This window comes from Scomber japonicus, chromosome 7 (genome assembly GCF_027409825.1).
Source record: "Scomber japonicus isolate fScoJap1 chromosome 7, fScoJap1.pri, whole genome shotgun sequence".
Lineage (NCBI taxonomy): Eukaryota > Metazoa > Chordata > Actinopteri > Scombriformes > Scombridae > Scomber > Scomber japonicus.
Window position 1 is genome coordinate 12,670,936 of NC_070584.1, and position 18,866 is coordinate 12,689,801.

Here is an 18,866-nt window from a genome sequence, read left to right on the forward strand (position 1 = left end):
GAGGTCCCTAATGGAAGCTATCTGACTATTTCCTGCTGTTGATGCAGGTTGGTCCAGTGCAGCTCTGATCTAACAGCAGACATCCTTGGAATCACCCCAGAGAAACTGAGACAGGCCCATCAAGCCACACGGCAACTGCAATTTGCTGTAAGGACATCTTCAATATCCTGTTTACTGCAGTCAAAGTCAACTGTAGTTTACCCCGGAGCACGCGCACACACACGCACAAAAATAGATAATAAGTGTGCATGCTCTCTGACCTGCTGCTTTTCACGCACACTCTGCTATTTTAAATTTGGTAACAGCAGCATTTTAAAGCTAACTTCTAACCATCCAACCCTCCCTCAGGTCTGAGTAACGGCTATTGATTGAGCCACTTATACCCCTAGCATCCATCCACCCATTAACACTCATTGGTGTTGAGCTCAGGTCATGTAGTGCTGTACTTTATTTTCCAGGCAGCTGGGTGTGTCAGAAGCTATAAGTTGTGAAATGTGATATGTGTTAAGTATGTGAGATCCTGAGAGCACTTTACAGGAGAGAGCCCTGTCCTTGACAACTGTCAACTTGAGGAGACGAGGGGTGAGAAGAGACACGCTGGGACGATGCCTACTGTAAGGACAATGTGGCTTTGTTTGCTTTACCATTCAGACTGTAGCATGTAAAGTGTAAAGACACGTTATACCAACAGAGTTAGTTTATTAGATGAGTTTAACGTTAGTCGAAAAAGGATATTTTGCATTTAGAAGTGTGATGTGAACATACTGTAGAGCTGCACAAAATATAATAAATATTAGTTTAAGTGTGTAGGATTTTGTGGCATCTAGTATTGAAGTTGCAGATTGAAACCAACTGAATACTCCTCCCCTTTCAAGGGTGTAGGAGAACCTACAGTGGCCAAAAAATGTCAAAAGATGGAGTCAGTATTTGGTTTGTCCATTCTGGGCTACTGTAGAAATATGACAGTGCAACATGGCAGCCTCCATGGAAGAGGACCCACTTCCTATGTAGATATAAAGGGGTCAATCTACAGTAACAAAAACATAAGGATTATTATTTTCATGGGATAATATACAAGATAAACATACTTGTGAATATTATATTCAATTTCTGCCAAGTCTGTTCTGCTAGATGCCACTATATATTACACACTGCACCTTTAAAGGCCAACTTTTATCACTATATTGCATTTCATAATAATATTGAACAAGAAAATGGCTTTAAACTCACAGGTGATGTTAGCTGTTAGCTAGCCAACACCATGCGTTAGCTTAAAAAAAAGCTCAAAAATATGTAGCTGCTGTTCTTATTGAAACTATTTAGCTGTTGACTTTATGTATACAATATGTCCATCCTGTGTTGTAGGATGCACTTCAATGCTGCAAATTTGTTTTGACAAAAACTATAATTTAGCTACTAATAATAGCAAAGGACAAGCAAACAATAATGTTAGTGATTTGTGGGCTATAGTTAAAACCACTGATGTTAAAGTCACTTTAAATAGGGATATCCTGAGGCTCAACAGTAAGTAATTTATTAATTCAAGTCATAGGCTACAGTTTTATGGCATGAGCTGAGATTGGTCATTCATACCTAAAACTGCAAATACAACTGCAATTTGCAACATCGCTACACAACTTCCACAACAACACAGCTGACTGTATATGGGGTCAGCATTTGATATGAAATAAAAAACATTATAGAAACTAAGTTTTGTTTGTATACAATATTATTAAAACACTTACTGTGTTCTCTTTCTGTAGAACAAAATATGTGTGCTTAAGTAGGTGTGAACCTTCAACCCTTCAACCAATAATATGACATCCATCCTTCAATCAGTCTTCAACTTTCAGCGGTACAGAGCCAAGATTCATTATAACATGCCCACTTTCAACATTTAAATCAAATTCCTCCCAATGTTACGTCCAGCCTGTCTATCCTGTTTCACTTGATGGCACGATGTGGAATTTGGATACTCTTGAATGCTGTTTCAGTTGGACTTTAAGCTGGACATGGAGTCAACAGCTAGCATATATCTGTCATACAGAAACAAAATCCACCAACCCCTGATAAAACCTTGTTACTTTTAGATGTTGGTTTTTGACAGATTAAGCCAGCGAGATATAGCGTGTTGATTTAGAGATGCTAAGCTAACCAACGGCTGGTGGTAGCTTCATATTTAGCGTAAAAAACTGAAAGTGGTCTCAATCCTCTCAGCAAGAAAGTGAATGATCATATTTCCTAAAATAAGAAACTGTTCATTTAATACATGCACTGACACCAATTTAACATCAGTTATTAACATCCCATTAAAGGTCAGTGTTCATTTGGAATGTCTGAGAAGAAATCTGATCATTATCAATAATCAGCTAACTTTTCAAAGTGAGTGAATAAACCTGTAATTGCAATATTAATGACTCAGGAAGCACAATGAGCATGAAAAATACAGTTCAAAGAGGATTTCACTTAAACGTCATTGGGTGATAGATGTAATAATAAAATGAGTGATCAAAGTCATGTCGCCTGTACATCATAAAATATGGAGAGCATCTCCATGTGCATGTTGCCATGCAAATCATCTGAAAACCTACAGTCTAATCAGTGCAATATTTATGCCCCTCAAAGATTATTTCCATTTCATTACATTGTCACTCACCCAGCTTTGTTTGGCTGAGTCTACGTTTGCCTTTGAACATCGATAGCACCTTTTGTCTGAAACTGCTGTAACGTTTCCAGCGATGATCAGATAGCGCTTCTGCTATTTTTACATCTAGATGCGGCACTGGCCCAGAAAAATAAGAACCAAGTTGATTAGTGAAGCCTGCAAACCCTTTGTGGTGCATCTAAAAGGCCTTCATCTCATGATACACAATAGGATTGAAATATGCAGATATAGCTAAATAAGTGGCTGCCTCATTCATCCTGTTTAAGCACACCAAGAATACTAGCTCTTTCTTTGAACCATCAAATGAATAACACTTTTCATTTTAAGAGACACATTTATTTTAGCGCAGCTGTCAAGTGCTTAGTCACTCTGAGAAGGTGAAAAACCAGCCTCTTGACTCATCCCTCCAAATTGCACTTTCTGTGATAGTCCTGTATCCTCCATCACAGTAAAGTTCATCTTTCATTTACTCTTAAATGTCTCTTCAAACTTCTCCAGTGAATCCTGTCAGAGTTGAAATGTTACAACATTGTGTCAGATAGCATCCTGCCATCCAGTGAGTGATGGGATCGATGATTAGGTGGGATAGTAGCAGAGGCGGCTCCGTGCTCAGTGGTCTTCACAGCATGACAATGAACACCCACCGACGCACACAAACACACACACACACCCGCACACCCGCACACTCACATCCAATCACTGGCAATCACACTATGCAGGTAGAGCGCCTTTGCTCAGTCTTATTGAGCAGCAGAGGTGTTGCTGACGATGGCGAGATCGACATATGATTCAGTCTACAGTATAGCTTATGAACATACACACACACACACACATGAATACGGTCTAAACGTCCGTTATAAGAGGTGCTTTGTACTGATTGAAGTCTTTAACATTCCCATCCATTGCCGATTCCCTCATCTCTTGCTTGGATGAGTGTCCCTCCCTCAACATCAGCCCAACAGTCAGTTAATCAGGCGGGTTCACTGTGTGTGAACGACTCCAGTAGATCCAGCAGCTCATGCCAGCCTGTGGACCAGGAAGCCAGGCAGGGCGCGGCTGGATCAATGCGCTAATGTCTGGGGGAGACGAAGCCAGTCCAGACCTCGGAGCCTTCAGCCTCCCTGCTGCACTCTGTCAATTCTACTCATCTCCCTCCACTGGCCCGCCTTCACCAGCCTCTCAGCTGAAGAAATAAGTGGATTTTTTCACCTGCTGGAGATCAAAATCACCTAGAGAGGCAAGAGGCAAAATGTCAGAGCAGGTTTAGGTGTGTGGAGAGCAGTGACACAAAGTGAATTATATTATCTGCAGCAACTTTTAACATAAACATGACCTCATCATTTTTATGTAAGTACTATAACTTTCATTTCCCCAGTTTCTCCAGCAGGGAGTATTCTTGAGGTATGGTATGATGTATTATGTTCAATAATTAACCAAAGATAGGTTTAAGATATCATTGAGGGAGAATGTGATCAATTTAAACAAATTTGCGCAATTATTAATCTATTATTAATCATAAATGTAGTTAATGGTCAGGCAGCGTGATCTTAAACTAAGACTTTGTTCTGGTGTCCAGTCTACAGGCTGAGGAGGAGGAAGAGGAGAAGTTTTTCTTTTTAAAGGCAACTCAATACCTTTCATTTTAAATGAGATACTGCTTTTTAGTTTTACTGGGCGCCAGTACATTTTCTATGAACTTTAATACACCACTTAAATACTAATTTTAGCTCTGGATGCGGTCCTGTCTTGCACTTTGTGCTTTGCCTTGTGTACTCTTGGCCTCTCTGACAGCTGTGCTCACCAGCAGGAGCTGCAGCCTGAATTATTGAGGAAAGCCCATAAAAAGTTAAGAACCAGAAGCTTACTGATGCAACAAAATAATGTTGACATCAATCATTAAACTAATAACTGATCAATAGAGTTATGACTAAGTTCTAGTCTCAACATAACACATGGGTGGTATTGATATGAACTCTGTTATATAGCACTTAGTTACAAGAAAAACTGTTTTTCATGAATATGCTCATTCATGCAGCAAGCGATTCCTCCATATGATACATTTTTTAGTTGACTACCTAACTTGTATTGTGTTTTTTTGTGTGGAGCGTCTACTGTCTTTTATCTCTATGATTTATGACAACATAAATGTTTTAAAAAATCTTTACATTTTCTGAATTCATTTGAATGGAGGGAGAAAATGACTTATGATAGAAAACAAAGATAAAATCTCCAGAAAGTGACTTGTGAGATTAAGACAACTAGAATCTGAGGGGGCGAGAGCAGTGATACAGTCATTCTGAGCATCCTGAGCTACTACCTTATGGTGGTGGAGGTGGGTGGGAAGTGGGCTTCCCTGCTTAGGCTGCTGCCCCCGTGACCCGACCCCTGATAAGCGGCAGAAGACGGATGGACGGATGGATAAAATCCTCACACAAATTGATATGGATTAAAGATAGTTGATCCATTATCAAATCAGTTACTAGTAATGTTAACCGACGTAGGCTGCGACTATTTTCTCAATTAATCAATTCATTGTTTAATCAATAAAACATCCAAAAGAAGTTGATATGATGATCATCATAACTTCCCAGAGCCCCCTTGCTTTATCAAAATAGATGCTAATTTATTTACTTTTGATCAACAAATCGATGAATCAACTAGTCAGTACAATGCTAAACTGACTTGAATTAGTGCATGAAATATAAATGTTGTTTTGTTTGGGTTATGTTTATATTAATACATAAATATGAGGCTGTATGACTATATTTATTTTATTTCCATTATTAGACATCTCATGGAATATTATATGTATTTGTATGAGAGCAACATAATGTGCAGTTAGATGCTGATGAATGAACATATTTGAATTTTCAGATTGTAGCTGATGTTTGTGTCTGAATATTTCCATGACAGATGACCAGACATGAATCATTCATTTATGGCAAGGTTCAACAAGTTTACACACAGGCACAGAGGAAAGACAGGAGCACACTGAATAACTTAAAGCATTTACTGTCCTCATAATCAGCTGCTGTTTTGCCATCAAAGCCAGACTCTAGCTGTTCAAACATCAGCCTCTTTGAACAATAATGGAAGTTATTCAGTTTGCTCTCCAGCCTTTTTTTCCTGACTCTATGGTCACAGATGCACCTGATTCAGCTTATCCCCTGCTAGATTACACATGGTGAAACCTGATTCACTTTAATAATAAGTTCAGGACCCTTCATTGTGAAGATTATAATGGATTTCAGTCCAGATTCATTGAGTCTGGTATTGAACATTGAACCAGTGGGCATTCAGGGACACACACACACACACACACACACACACACACACACATACTCACTAACAGACACTGAGATGCACACCACTCAGGAGCACACCTGACTGGTCTCAGCCACATAAGCTGATTATGCAGAGAGGGGACACAATTAACAGTAATCAATTTATATAACCCAGCTGTCAGTGCCAAGCAGACAGTAAGTGTACAGATGGAGATTGTACGAGGCAGTTTCGTAACAGCAAAGCCTTCATCCACCTGACTGACAGAGACGCCGCCTCTGTACCTTCACTCTGGGCACCAGTGGTATCAAAGGAAAACAGGGGAATCTGGATCTGCTAGTGGCTATACAGGCAGAAATAAATACATCAGTCATGATTTAAACTGAACATTCAATTTTAGCCAAACTCAATAACTTTTCCTGTTTTAAACGTGGACTACAGATAATGGGATAAGTGCACAGAGAATAAGCAACTACAATTAACTGTTGCTGTGCTGGCACATGTGCCAAAGACTGTGAACAAAGCCAATTAAATAATATCACTGAAGGCTTCTGCTAACCTCAAATCGAACTTGAGGACACACGGAACCTCTTCTAACCAATTAAGAAAAAAACAATATCCTGCTTGCTGCCCCCCTCCCTCCTTCCCTCCCTCCCTCCCTCCCTCCCTCCCTCCCTCCCTCCCTCCCTCCCTCCCTCCCTTTCCCTCCAGGTGTTTGGGACAGCTGCATACTCTACAAACTGACCTGTCTGGGGCACTTTGGCCAGTAGCAGCACCAGCTTCCTGTACTCCTGGTATTTCTTGTTCTTGGCTTCAGCCCTGCAAGAAAAGAGGAGAATAAAAAGTTAAGACTTTACACATACAAATGAAATTGTCTTGGGCAAGTGCTGCTGTAGAGAAGGTGTCCAATTATCCCGAAGAGGAAAAACACAGTCAGTGATGATAAACATAACCCAGCCTGAGGCCAGAAACACACATGCAGCTTGAGAAAATCATTTAATAAGTGGAAAGAGAAACTCTGTTACACTGATTTAACTTTTACAGTCTTATAACCATTTGTGTGTGTCACTTTTGGACTGATTTATGATGAGTGTACATGTTGGAGTATGTATTATGGCTTTTGTCTACACCATTAACATACATAAAGATCATTCTGTGTAGCGCAAGTAAACTGGCAGAGCTTAACGTCAATGATGGACAGAAAAAGAAGGAGAGAATGCAGATGGAGGGATTTAAGGGAAAATATGAACTTGTGATTTGCATAATATTTTGCAAAAATTTACAGGAGAATAATAATTTGCATCAGATGAAAAATTAAATTAAAATAAGGTAGCTTTTTATTGATATTATCATATAGATAGATGAATAAACACAGTACTGTTGCTGATATTTGGGGTATGTATGTGAGGATGCAAATTCATGTTCCTGCCCGCAGGTGTGTGAACACTCACGTGAGCCCGATGCAGTATTTCTGTAGCAGGAAGTTGGACAGCTCTTGAAGGATTGGCTGGCTGTGCAGTGCGACAAACTGTTCCCGACAGACCTGACAGGGGGAGGAAGAGGCAGAGAGAAGTGCACATTGACTTACTATTAAAGTAGAATGGAGGGCATAGTGGGAATTTTTCACATCTCTGTTGACACCTGTGGAAGTGATGTGTTCTTATTCTCTGTACTGGTCCCTGTGATGTTGACAGGTCAGTTCCCACTTGCAAACATTAGAGGATGTGCACATGACACATAAACACCAGTAATAAGAGAACCAAGGCTACACAATGTTTTTAAGGGGTGAGCTTATGGCAAGCAGCACCTCTGAGGCTGTAAAATTAAGCCAACTCACAAATGCCAAAATCTACAGTTCCTCAAATGGGCACTTGAGGCTAGCTCCAAAAGTGAGTCAATCCCCCCAGACCCACTTATAAAATGCTCAACTTTGCTCAAGTTTAATTCACTCACAGGAAATTATATCAAATACAGGATTTATGAGGTGTTATTTATCACATTCAGGAGGCCAAGATTTTTTTTCTCTGAAATATTACAATGTTAATGTGACAAACTGACCACCACCTTATTAAAATCCAAGACTCTGATTTTATCACTAGAGCTAACAAAGCTGTTTCCTCTTGGTACAACAAACAGTTTCCATGCTTTACTTTTACGATTCTTGCACTTTAGTGCACAAAAACAACCCTTTGTGTTGATGTCCTCATATGCTCTCAAGCATGCACACACACCACAATGATGTTCCTAAGAAACCTTTCTATGCTGGCAACCTGTGCAGTCTCACCCAACACCTGCTGGGAAAGTCTCCAGCCTTATGCGAAAGGGTAGCCAGTTGAAAAAAATAAATGGATGAAGGAAGGATCAGTTGTCATTAAACTAAACTAGGTGTTGACTAATATATCTACGCAATACCTTTCCTTTGCTGCTGTGTTCAATTACCTGTGTAATGAGAAAGGCGTACACGCACACATCAAGAGACGGAGAATATGAGAGAGAATAAATGTACTGAGAGGGAGCTGCTTCATTGGTTGCAACTCCTCTGAGATTGGGTGAAGACATAAAACTGTGGCTGTGCTCTGAAGCTACATCTACAGAAAATTGGAGCTTTATGGTAATTTGATCCATTTTATTCTACACTGTGTCTCAGTCTGGGCCTGTTGACAAGGCTAGTCTCACCAGGCAGGGGCAGACAGTTATTTATTCAGCAGCCTCTGTCTGATGGTGCTACCTGCACCTAGCAGGTGATAAATGTAAGCAATAGTTATAGATGCCACAAATTACTCTTATCACTATCATCCACTGGAAAAGTGCTAAAATAATCTCATCTTCTATGATTTTTCTGTTTCATTTCACCAAAATGAATTGAAAAGGAGCTGAATGTAAAGACAAGAGACAGAACAATCGACTCACATGTGCCACTGCCACTTTTAGCTTTGGTTCATCAGCAAAAAGAGGAGAATATTAAACCCTGGTGATATATGATCAGACAGGATGGAAACAGCAGTGAAAGATGACTTGGACGAGGAATGATGAAATAATCTAGATAAGTGGAAGGGGAAAAAAAGGTTGTACTGTAATTAAATACCTTGTTCATGGTGTCCACGGTGAGGGCGTGTGTCCAGAAACAGTCGTGGACTGAGACGAATGTCAAACCAGCGCTAGGAGGATAGAAGAGGAGAGAGATCATATGCAGAGATTGAAGGAGAGAGTAGACAACGACATTAAAAATAAGTAGACTTTGAAAGTAAAGCTGTACAGAATTGTATTACATAGACAATAACTGCGAAAACCATAGCTGACATTCATTTAAAGCCAGTGTGAGTTCCATCATGAATTATCAAACCTGTCAAGAGGCCAGTTCTGTGACATGAGCTTATATTGCGAGACATATCATACAACACCCATCTGAGGTGATAATTGCATTCTCAAAGTTAGCTGAGGTCATGCATACATAGAGAGTCAATGACAGAGACATAAAGTATTATATAATACATAATGTTATTCTGCAAAGACAACCTATATCACTGATACCTATAGCAGTAAAGAGAGGTCAGCATCATGTGTGTGGAGTCCAGGGAGTGGATGAAGTTTGGCGGGAAGGCATTCTTCTGTTTAACTGTGTCTGGCCTCCTGAGGAAACAGAAAGCCAAGGAGAGACATATATAATAAAACAGTTCTGCACTTTCTGTAATGGTGCCTGTACTTTGATGCTTTCTAATATCATGGGATGTCTGAAGTGGCCTCATTATGAACCGTGCTGACAGATGGTCCACAATTGTACATGTTTTATTTCTCTTTACGTTTGTGTACTTCTTCAGATAAAGTATTTTAGACAGCACAGCAACAATGTCACTAACCATAAAAGAACCTAACCATTCTTTTAAGGGTGTTTTTAAGTCAAAGTTATAATAAATGTGCAGATAAAGTAAAAGAGTTATTACAAGAGAGATTTACATTAAATCCATTACATGTGATCAGAGGAGATATGGCCTATCAATTAGTGAGTTTAGAGGCGCTAGTAGCTGGATTAAGTTACCAGGTTTGTTGTTTCCAGCCTTTAACACAAGTATTTATGTATTATGTATTTTTCACTGTCTTTAATTGTTTCATATTCGCCTGATGGTCAGATGCGGATACAGAAAGTCTTACTAATAGCAATGATAATACCACAAATATAATGTCATTACATTATCAGGTGAAGTAATAAATTATAATAAATATATTAATGGCTGCATAATTAACATTATCAATCACATTCCCCTGCCTATCTGTGCGCATGGATTTCAATATAAATGTTTATTTTCTGCTATTGCATGTGACTTCTGGAGGACTCTGTGGCTCCATGCTTCTTAAACAATAGTCATTATACAAGCATACAAATGTAGAAGTGACATAAAAAAAAATAGTACGAGGTAATAGAAATTCAATGTTGCTGCTGCTGACGATACAACTGGCTGTTAAAAAAGCGTTCTCCCAATCTTTATCCCCATGTTCCCATTACCCTGAGCCTGTGCCATTCAAATCCTCTGGGCTGCCACAGACCAGAACACTCCTCTAATGGGAATGGAGAAAGAGTGGAGAGAGTCTGGGCCAAACCCAAAGCTAAAACACACACACACACACACACACACACACACACACACACACACACACACACACACACACACACACACACACACACACACACACACACACACACACACACACACACACACACGCGCGCACACACGCGCACACACACGCACACACACGCACACACACACACACGCACACACAAGAGGTGCACACGATGCCTGTCTGTCAGTCTCATTTTCCCTTCTGTCCATTTTATTTTTGGTTTGGAAATGTTTTCTTCAGAGTCCTTTTAGTTCTGCTGTTTTGGGCTGGAGCGATACAAAAACTACATTTCTGAAAAATTATTTTCAGCACACTCTGTTTCAATGCTTACCAAAAAAAACCCCATCTCTCTTTTTCCTTCCTCTTCGGTCACACGCACACGCACACGCACGCACACGCACGCACACGCACGCACACACGCACACACGCACACACACACGCACACACACACACACACACACACACACACACACACACACACACACCTGAGTCACCTTAAATCCCACAGGTCTGGCTTGACTGGAGAGGTGCTAAGTCAGTACTCTAAGGGTTAGCACAGCTCTCTGAAGTGAAACCACTCTCCCTACGGAGCACAGGAGCAGGTAGAAAGTTTACTCCATGTCACAAGTGATATTGAACATTTCATATTTTCCCACTACAGTTTAGAAGTGCTCTTTTCAAGATGTGAGGGACAGAGGGAAAAAAGGGAAAAAAAAACAGGGCTTGTAGGCTGTCACCATTCCACTTGCACTTCTATTTACATATTTAATCCTGGAAAGCTTTTTTTAGTAAGTTTGATTACATTGAGCACAACCGTGTGTCTGTGGACATGTAGGGGGAACAAACTGCCTGACTGTATCGTATCAGATCTGAGTCTTAATGTCAGCAAGTGAAACACTGATGGATTCTCTGACAGCAAGTTTCAAATTTTAAGAGAAATGGCCTCTCTAAGCACCCCCCCCCCTCCCCTTGAGCACAACCGTGTGTCTGTGGACATGTAGGGGGAAAAAACTGCCTGATTGTATCAGTGCTCTCATTCCATCTCTGCACAGCTAGTCTTCCCCGATGTCTCTCATTCCGTCTTTTTTTGGTCCTCTGCTCACCTCTATCATCCTTCCTCTGTCGTCTCTTTAAAAACTCCATCTACACTTTCTTTTTTTATCTCGCTTCACCACCATGACAGTCATTCACGCCTCCTGAACACATCCAAAACTGGCTCTTTTTCAGAGAAGACCACAAATCATGGTCTTCTTTCTCCCAAAAAAGGTCAGATATCATCTTCTGGAAGTGGACTGTGAAATGTGTTAAGCTCATATGTGAAATCTCAAACCTATTTATCTATCAGGCTCCCCTATAAGCCACCCAGCAGTTGAAGCCCTAATGTTGTTGATATACATATTCAATAAAGTAGGGCAGCGTTTTCATTATTAAATAGATACACATAATTAATAACATTTTGTACTTTTTCTCATGTTGTGTCCTTCAATGCAACACGTACCTCCCATTACAGAACAAACACATAATCCCATTTTCTTTTAGTTAATGTGGTATTTTGGCAGTAAAACGATGCTTCCATAAGTGACGCTTCTTCACAAAGCAGTTTTAACTACTTTTCTTTCCAATTACATTCTGTTCGCAAAGTCTCAACTTCTGAAAGTGGGACTGATATGTTTTCAAAGACGTTACATTTCACAATACTGATGCTATTTCCTACTTTATGACAGTTACATCCGATTTTGAGCAGGCAATTAGTGAAAATAGCCCGCTGGAGACAGTGCTTTATGCGGTTGATGTTAGTGAAAATTTAAGCTAATTGCCTCATGAGAGCTCTACTTTCTACTTCCAATTACCTTTTAAAGCCAAACAGAAAGTTGTCAAACGGTCTGAAGCTACATTTTGAAGCTCTGTTGTAAACATATTTTCTCCAGCCGACTATCTCCTGTTCTTGTTCTCCAGCTCGCTAATATCAAACTAACTGGTGACATTTCAGCACAAAATGTCAATGAGCACTGTGAGAGAATGATTGTGTGATAGCATTATATGTACTGTGGTGGGTCTGTGTTAGTGTGACAGCAAAGAACCAGAAGAACAAACAGATGTCAAATACAGATACTTACTCTTTGGAGTCATGGGTGATCTGGAGGTTGATATGCTGCATAGTACTCTTCAGCTGGAAAGGCACAACAAAGACAAAGAAATGAAAGGGTTAATGACCTCATTTCAATCTTGTTGATGATGGTATTAACCTCAAGTCCAAGCACCTCTCTTGATTTATATTTGAAAGACAAATAATGACAGACACTCAGAGAGGGTTGTAGAAACAGTCCACCGGTATTCATCCCAGTATGCCAGTTATGCTCCTTGCTGTAATCTACTGTTTGGGCTGTAAAAAGGTGGATAGATTGTTTCAAGCTTCACACAACCCCTGTGAAATGTCCAATAACATTTAGAAGACCTGTAGGATTAATGGACAAAGGCCTGCGGGGAATTGTTGCACCCGACATGAGATTTCAAAACTGTATACTATGAAATACAGAGAGATTCATCTGGTGGTTATGGGCTTAATCAAGACTGTGGGAACTCGTTTGGAAAGGGCTTGAATGTTACTGATGTTCATTTACATGTAAATGGTTCTGTACTGCAACTCCGTTCTGGCTCTGTTTCTTGCAAAGACTGAATGAACAAAAAATTTTAATTTAAGTTATGGGTGTGTTCCAGATTTAGTTCATGGTGACGCACATCCACCATGAATGGGAAAGAGAGATACAAAAGAGAAAGCTAAAGAGAGAGCTAAAGAAAAGAAAAGAAAAGAAAAGAAAAGAAAAGAAAAGAAAAGAAAAGAAGCAACATAAAAAAAAGTAGTTATTGATGAGGCACCAAGAGTATGCCACAAAATAACATCTCATTAAAAGTCAGTGGCCATCAGTCATCATGACTCATGATTCTATCAGATTTAATTAATTGAGGGAAAACTCAAAGAGCGTATGTGGTGCAGAGGAAACATGAATGGAATATATATTACTTCTTCAATTAAACCAGCCCCTATTTCTTTACATGAGAACGTCAGAAAATCCCTTCTATAGGACAATTACCCACGTAACTGTAATCACTAACAATCGGTGCAAAAAGGAAGGATAAATTAAGATCCGCTAGCTATTTGCCAGTATGCACACTGTGAAGCCATCAGGCAAATACCTCCTTGCTATTTGTTTTATTCAGTCTTTTTTTTAATGCTCCCTCAGACCACAGACTTTACTGACAGTTGTTCCTGGTGGAGAGAAGACTTAGTGCTCTAATCTCTCGAGCCCTGAGGGTCCGTCCACTCAGCCTGCCAAAGCATCTGTGGCGGGCCAGTCTTCCCCTGACCCTTGGAACCATGCCTGGGTGGGAACGACAGGCTACTATCAGGAAAGAGATATGACTGGCAACAGGCAGTCAACTTCTCGTCAATGAGAGCACACTGGAATAGACTGTTTACCTTGAGTTCAGCTTACACAAATGTATCTTAGTGTCCAGAGCACATTTTTGTCTAAAGTACAAAGATGATGATGGGAATCAGCTTTGAGAGGAAAATGTTTTGCTATTTCAATTAAGCTACATTCAGAACTCAAAAAGACATTTAGATCATCTGTGCCCTAAAAAATTGTGTGCTTTTAAAAAGTCATTGGACGTCATTACTGGTAGTTACTGTTCAGAAGATCTACCCACATTGATATGAATGAATAGAAAATATTTGTTTGTTCCCAATTATTAATGTATAAACACAGGGGCAGATTTGCATTCAGTTTGTTCTTCTTCTTTGTTCTCTTTAGGTTTAGGTTTAGGGTTGGGGTTGGGGTTAGGGGGTAGATGCAGAAAACAAATTAATTAGTGGTTCAGTGGTTACAACTGAGCCATTTAGTGTGGAGTATAGATGCATTTGTGTAGGGTTTTTGTAAGTCTAAATTGCCCTCACTATAGCTTGCACCCTGCCTCTCACGTACAGAAATGCAGGCTGGGAAAGGCTTTAGCCCAACAGCAAGTCAGAGAAAGAAAAGCTAAAAGTTAATAAATTACATTTTTATTTTGCTCTTCACTGCCACTTCACACAATTTCCAAATTGGCCACTGCCATTCTGACACCCACAGGAGCCTTTAATAATCTTGTCAGGCTCAACAGTAACTTTTGAAACACACGTCCTTCAGACACATAAACATACTTTTCACTTGTCCAGGTGTAAAAGTCACTTGTCTGGGTAAATATGACATAGCACAGAAACTAAAGACATTATAAATTGAGTTTCACTGAGACATCTGTGATGTGAAAACAAAATACTTCCACACATTTAGAGAAATAACAAGTGTACGTCCTAGTATAAGTAAGTTCAGTAACAAAATCTAAGAGCACCACGTAGTGTTTGTCCTGCCTGGCTGCTCACTATGCTGTCGACTAAAGACATGCTCACTAAACTGAGAATAACTGCTCCACCTTGAAAGTCACTCCACCTTACCTGATCCTGGTCAGGTTAAGCTAACCCATTGTCGCTAACGTTGGAGCTAACCACCTTCACTTTAATTAGCAGGTGACAAGCAAGACGTGGGAACTTGGCTCAGTCTTGAGGAGTTATATCCCGGTACCCTGAATCTATTCATTTAACTAAACAGCTGAGTAATTAATGTCACATAATATGAAGACACCGGTCAGTAGGGGCCAGTAAATCTCTCTTTCATGCACCCTCCAAAACTTCCAAGACAAGCAGACAAGCCTTACTGTCGAGCCCTGCATGTGTTTGGTGCTAGCGCTTTTATTTGATCTTGCTTGCTTCTCTGTGGGATGAACACAACAGTCTTTGAAGTCCACACCGCTCTGCTATTCTAACTTCCCCATTCAGCCTCTGAATCTGTACCGACCCCCTGGAAAGCTGGAAAGCAAACACTTATGTAGGATGCTCTCTTGGGTGCCATACAGGTTTTAGGAGGAGTGAAATATCTTGGGGGTCCTGAAGGGGAAGTGCTTTCAGACATTTAAAAAGAGAAAAATGCAGAGCAGAATTACAGTGTGCTATTTCAACAGTGTGCTTCTGGAAACTGATTTTTAGTAAAGTCAGCATTAACAAAAATGTTGAGCAGGGCATCAGCACCTCAGCTTATAATGACATCAGGTGACACTTGTTGTCCACTGACATACTGACAGCTGACAGAGTGAGTGTGCTTCAGATTCATTTTAATTGCATTTGAGGCTTACAGCTGTGAATGAATGTCTCCATGCTGCAGTAAAATCACCATGGGTGCTGTCAAGTGTCCCAACTGTTGTTCCATTATTCAGTGTTTAATCTAGATGATCTCACCACTTCAGTCTGTCTCTGATGTTTTTAAGAGACATGTTTTTGATCTTGCCCAGCACTGAGATTTCATGTGACTGCATTGATTTTTGGCATTTTTTTCTTAGAGGATAAACTACTACGATTATTTTCATCATCGATTCAACTGTTGATTACTTTTTATATTTGTTACATGTAGTTCTGAGAACCCAATGTGACATTCCTATTCAAATAGACTAACAGTTAAAACCTAAAGATATTCACTAACTTCACATGTTAGAGGCACAAACCACAGAATATTTTCCATTTTTACTTAAATAACTGTAATGATTAATCGATGATCAGGATTGCTTCCATTCAATTTTTGTCCTCAACTCCTCGATTATTTAATTAGAGATAAAATGTCATAGGTGCTATGTTAATAAAGCAGCATTTATGTATGATGCACTTCTCTGTAATTATTAATCCTATATGACAGCCACAGCCTTATGAAATAATTAGCTGCATGAAAAATAAAAAAAGAACAATATAACTGAATTAAAGTGACAGGTGTTCACATGGTTGGAAGTGTATTAAAGCTATGTTCAGGGAGAGCCAGCAGGTTACTGGGTTTGGTGGTTCTGGTTGATTGCTTGAAGGTCGTTGTGTGATGAATGACAGAATTACACAATTATCAAGAAATGGTTTTAAAATAGAAGCGCAGCATGGTGAAAGCCCCATTAGTTTCTGCCATGGCTGCTATCTCATCCATCATTTCTCTAGGAGGACATGGGGTGGGGTGGGGGGGTCTGTCCATCATCTTCCTCTTTACATCCGCTCGTTGCATCCTAGCATAACAGGTTAAGGAAAAGCAGAAGCTGTGACGTAAAAAAGGTGAGGGTGAATGAATGAAATGGAGGTTACCTTTGGTGTGAGTAATGGACTGCCACACTGTAAATGAGGTCACTTCTGTACACTGTACTCCAGTTCATTAGAATGCATGCGTGGATGATCTGTGTTCAAGACCAGACTCAGACCCTGAGGCTGTGATGAATGACACCTTGGCTAAACCAGCTGTGTAGGCTGGGTGTAGTCTATATCATCTAAAAGCTGCACTACAGATGGTCATGGATAGAACCACCATCAGTAATCACATATAGGCCAAGTTGCAGAGAGGGGAATCCCCCATTCATCACATAACGGTTAATAACACACGTCTCATCTATTCAAGTGGAAGCAGTTCTCCATTACACCTCACCTCTATGCTGTTCTGGGATACCTGCTCCTCTACCTCGCCTCTTCCTCTGAAGACAGATGGAGACAGCTGCAGGCTCACACACACACACACACACACACACACACACACACACACACACACACACACACACACACACACACACACACACACACACACACACACACACACACGCACACGCACACGCACACGCACACGCACACGCCCCTGAGTCTTGCCACACTTCCACTGACCTTTTCAAGACACTATTTCTTCCAAACTTTCTTTTTCTGCCTCTCGGGGATGTCCTTGAAACTCAAACTGCATTTTTTATTTCACCTCAAAATGCCACAAGATTCTGCAAGATCAACGAAACACCACGCTACCCCTGGGAAAGGCATGCTCCTGTTCCAAGGCAAAAGGAGGCGTGGAGGGCATGACGCCGACATTTAGAGATACATAGTTCTCCGGAATTTGAATGAAAAGCAGACTCATTGTGATTGTAGAGACTTTCACCATCTCTGCTGTAATCCTGCTTCTATAAGAAGGAAAAGTAATCGAGCCAGACAAAAGGGATCATCTTCTCAGTTGGGTAGAAACATGGGACTGGAATCAAAGAAATACATATAAATAAACTAACTGGGTTTGTTATTAGCAAGATAAATCTCTTTAAAAATTTATTTAGGCATTTATTTTGTAACACATTAAGTCTAAGTTGACCTACGTATCATTGGTGACAGACCACTAGGGATTCAACCCATTCAAGAATGTGTGCCCAGATGTGCAAAGGTGATAGAAACCCACTCATACAGAGGCTGTAACTAAAAAGATGCATCTACTAAATACTTACTTGGAGGAGGCTGATCATCATGCAAACAAGCATTTTACATTTGGAATTGAATTTTGTAGAGACCTGTTTTCCTGTTAAAGAGTTTCCTTTTGTTGAACAAAAATAAACACATTAACATAACATGAAAACTTCCCAAGAGGGGGATGAAATTATTTATAGGCACTGTACTTTACCATTTTACTATACTAATAGAAAATGAAGCATCAGGGGAAATCACCAATTACCACTAAAATCCCAAAATAACCTAACTGATTCTTTCCACATAGAGGACATTAGATCACAAGCTTTTTATCACCCTATAAACTCACAAATCCAGTCAAATCCAGTCAAATCCAGCCAATCCAGCTGACGATTCCCATGTGTCACCATTAGCTGGGAGTGAGATTTCACTGTAACCTTGCCTGGGAGCGGGAATGAAAAATAAACAAGGAATCCGAGCCAGAGTGACCTCTGATCCGATTAGTATCTCCCAATCCTGTTAGGCAGCCGCCCTGATGTATGTTCATGCTCCATTCAGTTACTATATCTCACTCTAATTTCCTCGCCTCTCATCAGCGATGGAAAATACTCGATTACACAGGTGGACATTTATTCTCATCCCTGTGTGCACACTGTTAAGAACCGACAAACACAGACATGAACCTGCCTGATTATGTAATGCTACTACAGTATAGCTACTTCAAATTCACACTTATTGGTTTTCTTACTGTGTATCACGCCTCATTTTGCCATCTTATCTCGAGTCTAATTACTAATGACCCCAAAAACACAGTGGCCTTGGATTTAAGAGGCAGAGAGGAGACTGGGAGATTGAATTTAATCCAGCTACGCCGAGAAAAGGTGACCTTAGTGCAAGTTAGTTTCATTTTTGTTGCTCAGTGATGCCAGTGGATTAGAGAATTATTGCAGGGGATGAAGAAAGTCATCTGTGAAACGTAAG

The 18,866-nt window shown here is 40.2% G+C and overlaps 1 protein-coding gene across 1 annotated transcript in view; it reads right to left on the minus strand.

Moving 5' to 3' along the window:
• Window positions 1-2,769: 2,769 nt before the first annotated feature.
• Window positions 2,770-18,866, minus strand: part of polrmt (polymerase (RNA) mitochondrial (DNA directed)) — a 44,106-nt gene continuing 28,009 nt past the window's right edge. The window contains exons 16-21 of the mRNA XM_053321840.1: window positions 12,682-12,734; window positions 9,479-9,577; window positions 9,033-9,105; window positions 7,399-7,490; window positions 6,693-6,766; window positions 2,770-3,894 (exon numbers count right to left, since the gene is read on the minus strand). Coding sequence (XP_053177815.1) covers window positions 3,845-3,894; window positions 6,693-6,766; window positions 7,399-7,490; window positions 9,033-9,105; window positions 9,479-9,577; window positions 12,682-12,734 — 441 coding nt within the window. The 3' untranslated portion in view covers window positions 2,770-3,844. The remainder of the gene's footprint in view (window positions 3,895-6,692; window positions 6,767-7,398; window positions 7,491-9,032; window positions 9,106-9,478; window positions 9,578-12,681; window positions 12,735-18,866) is intronic.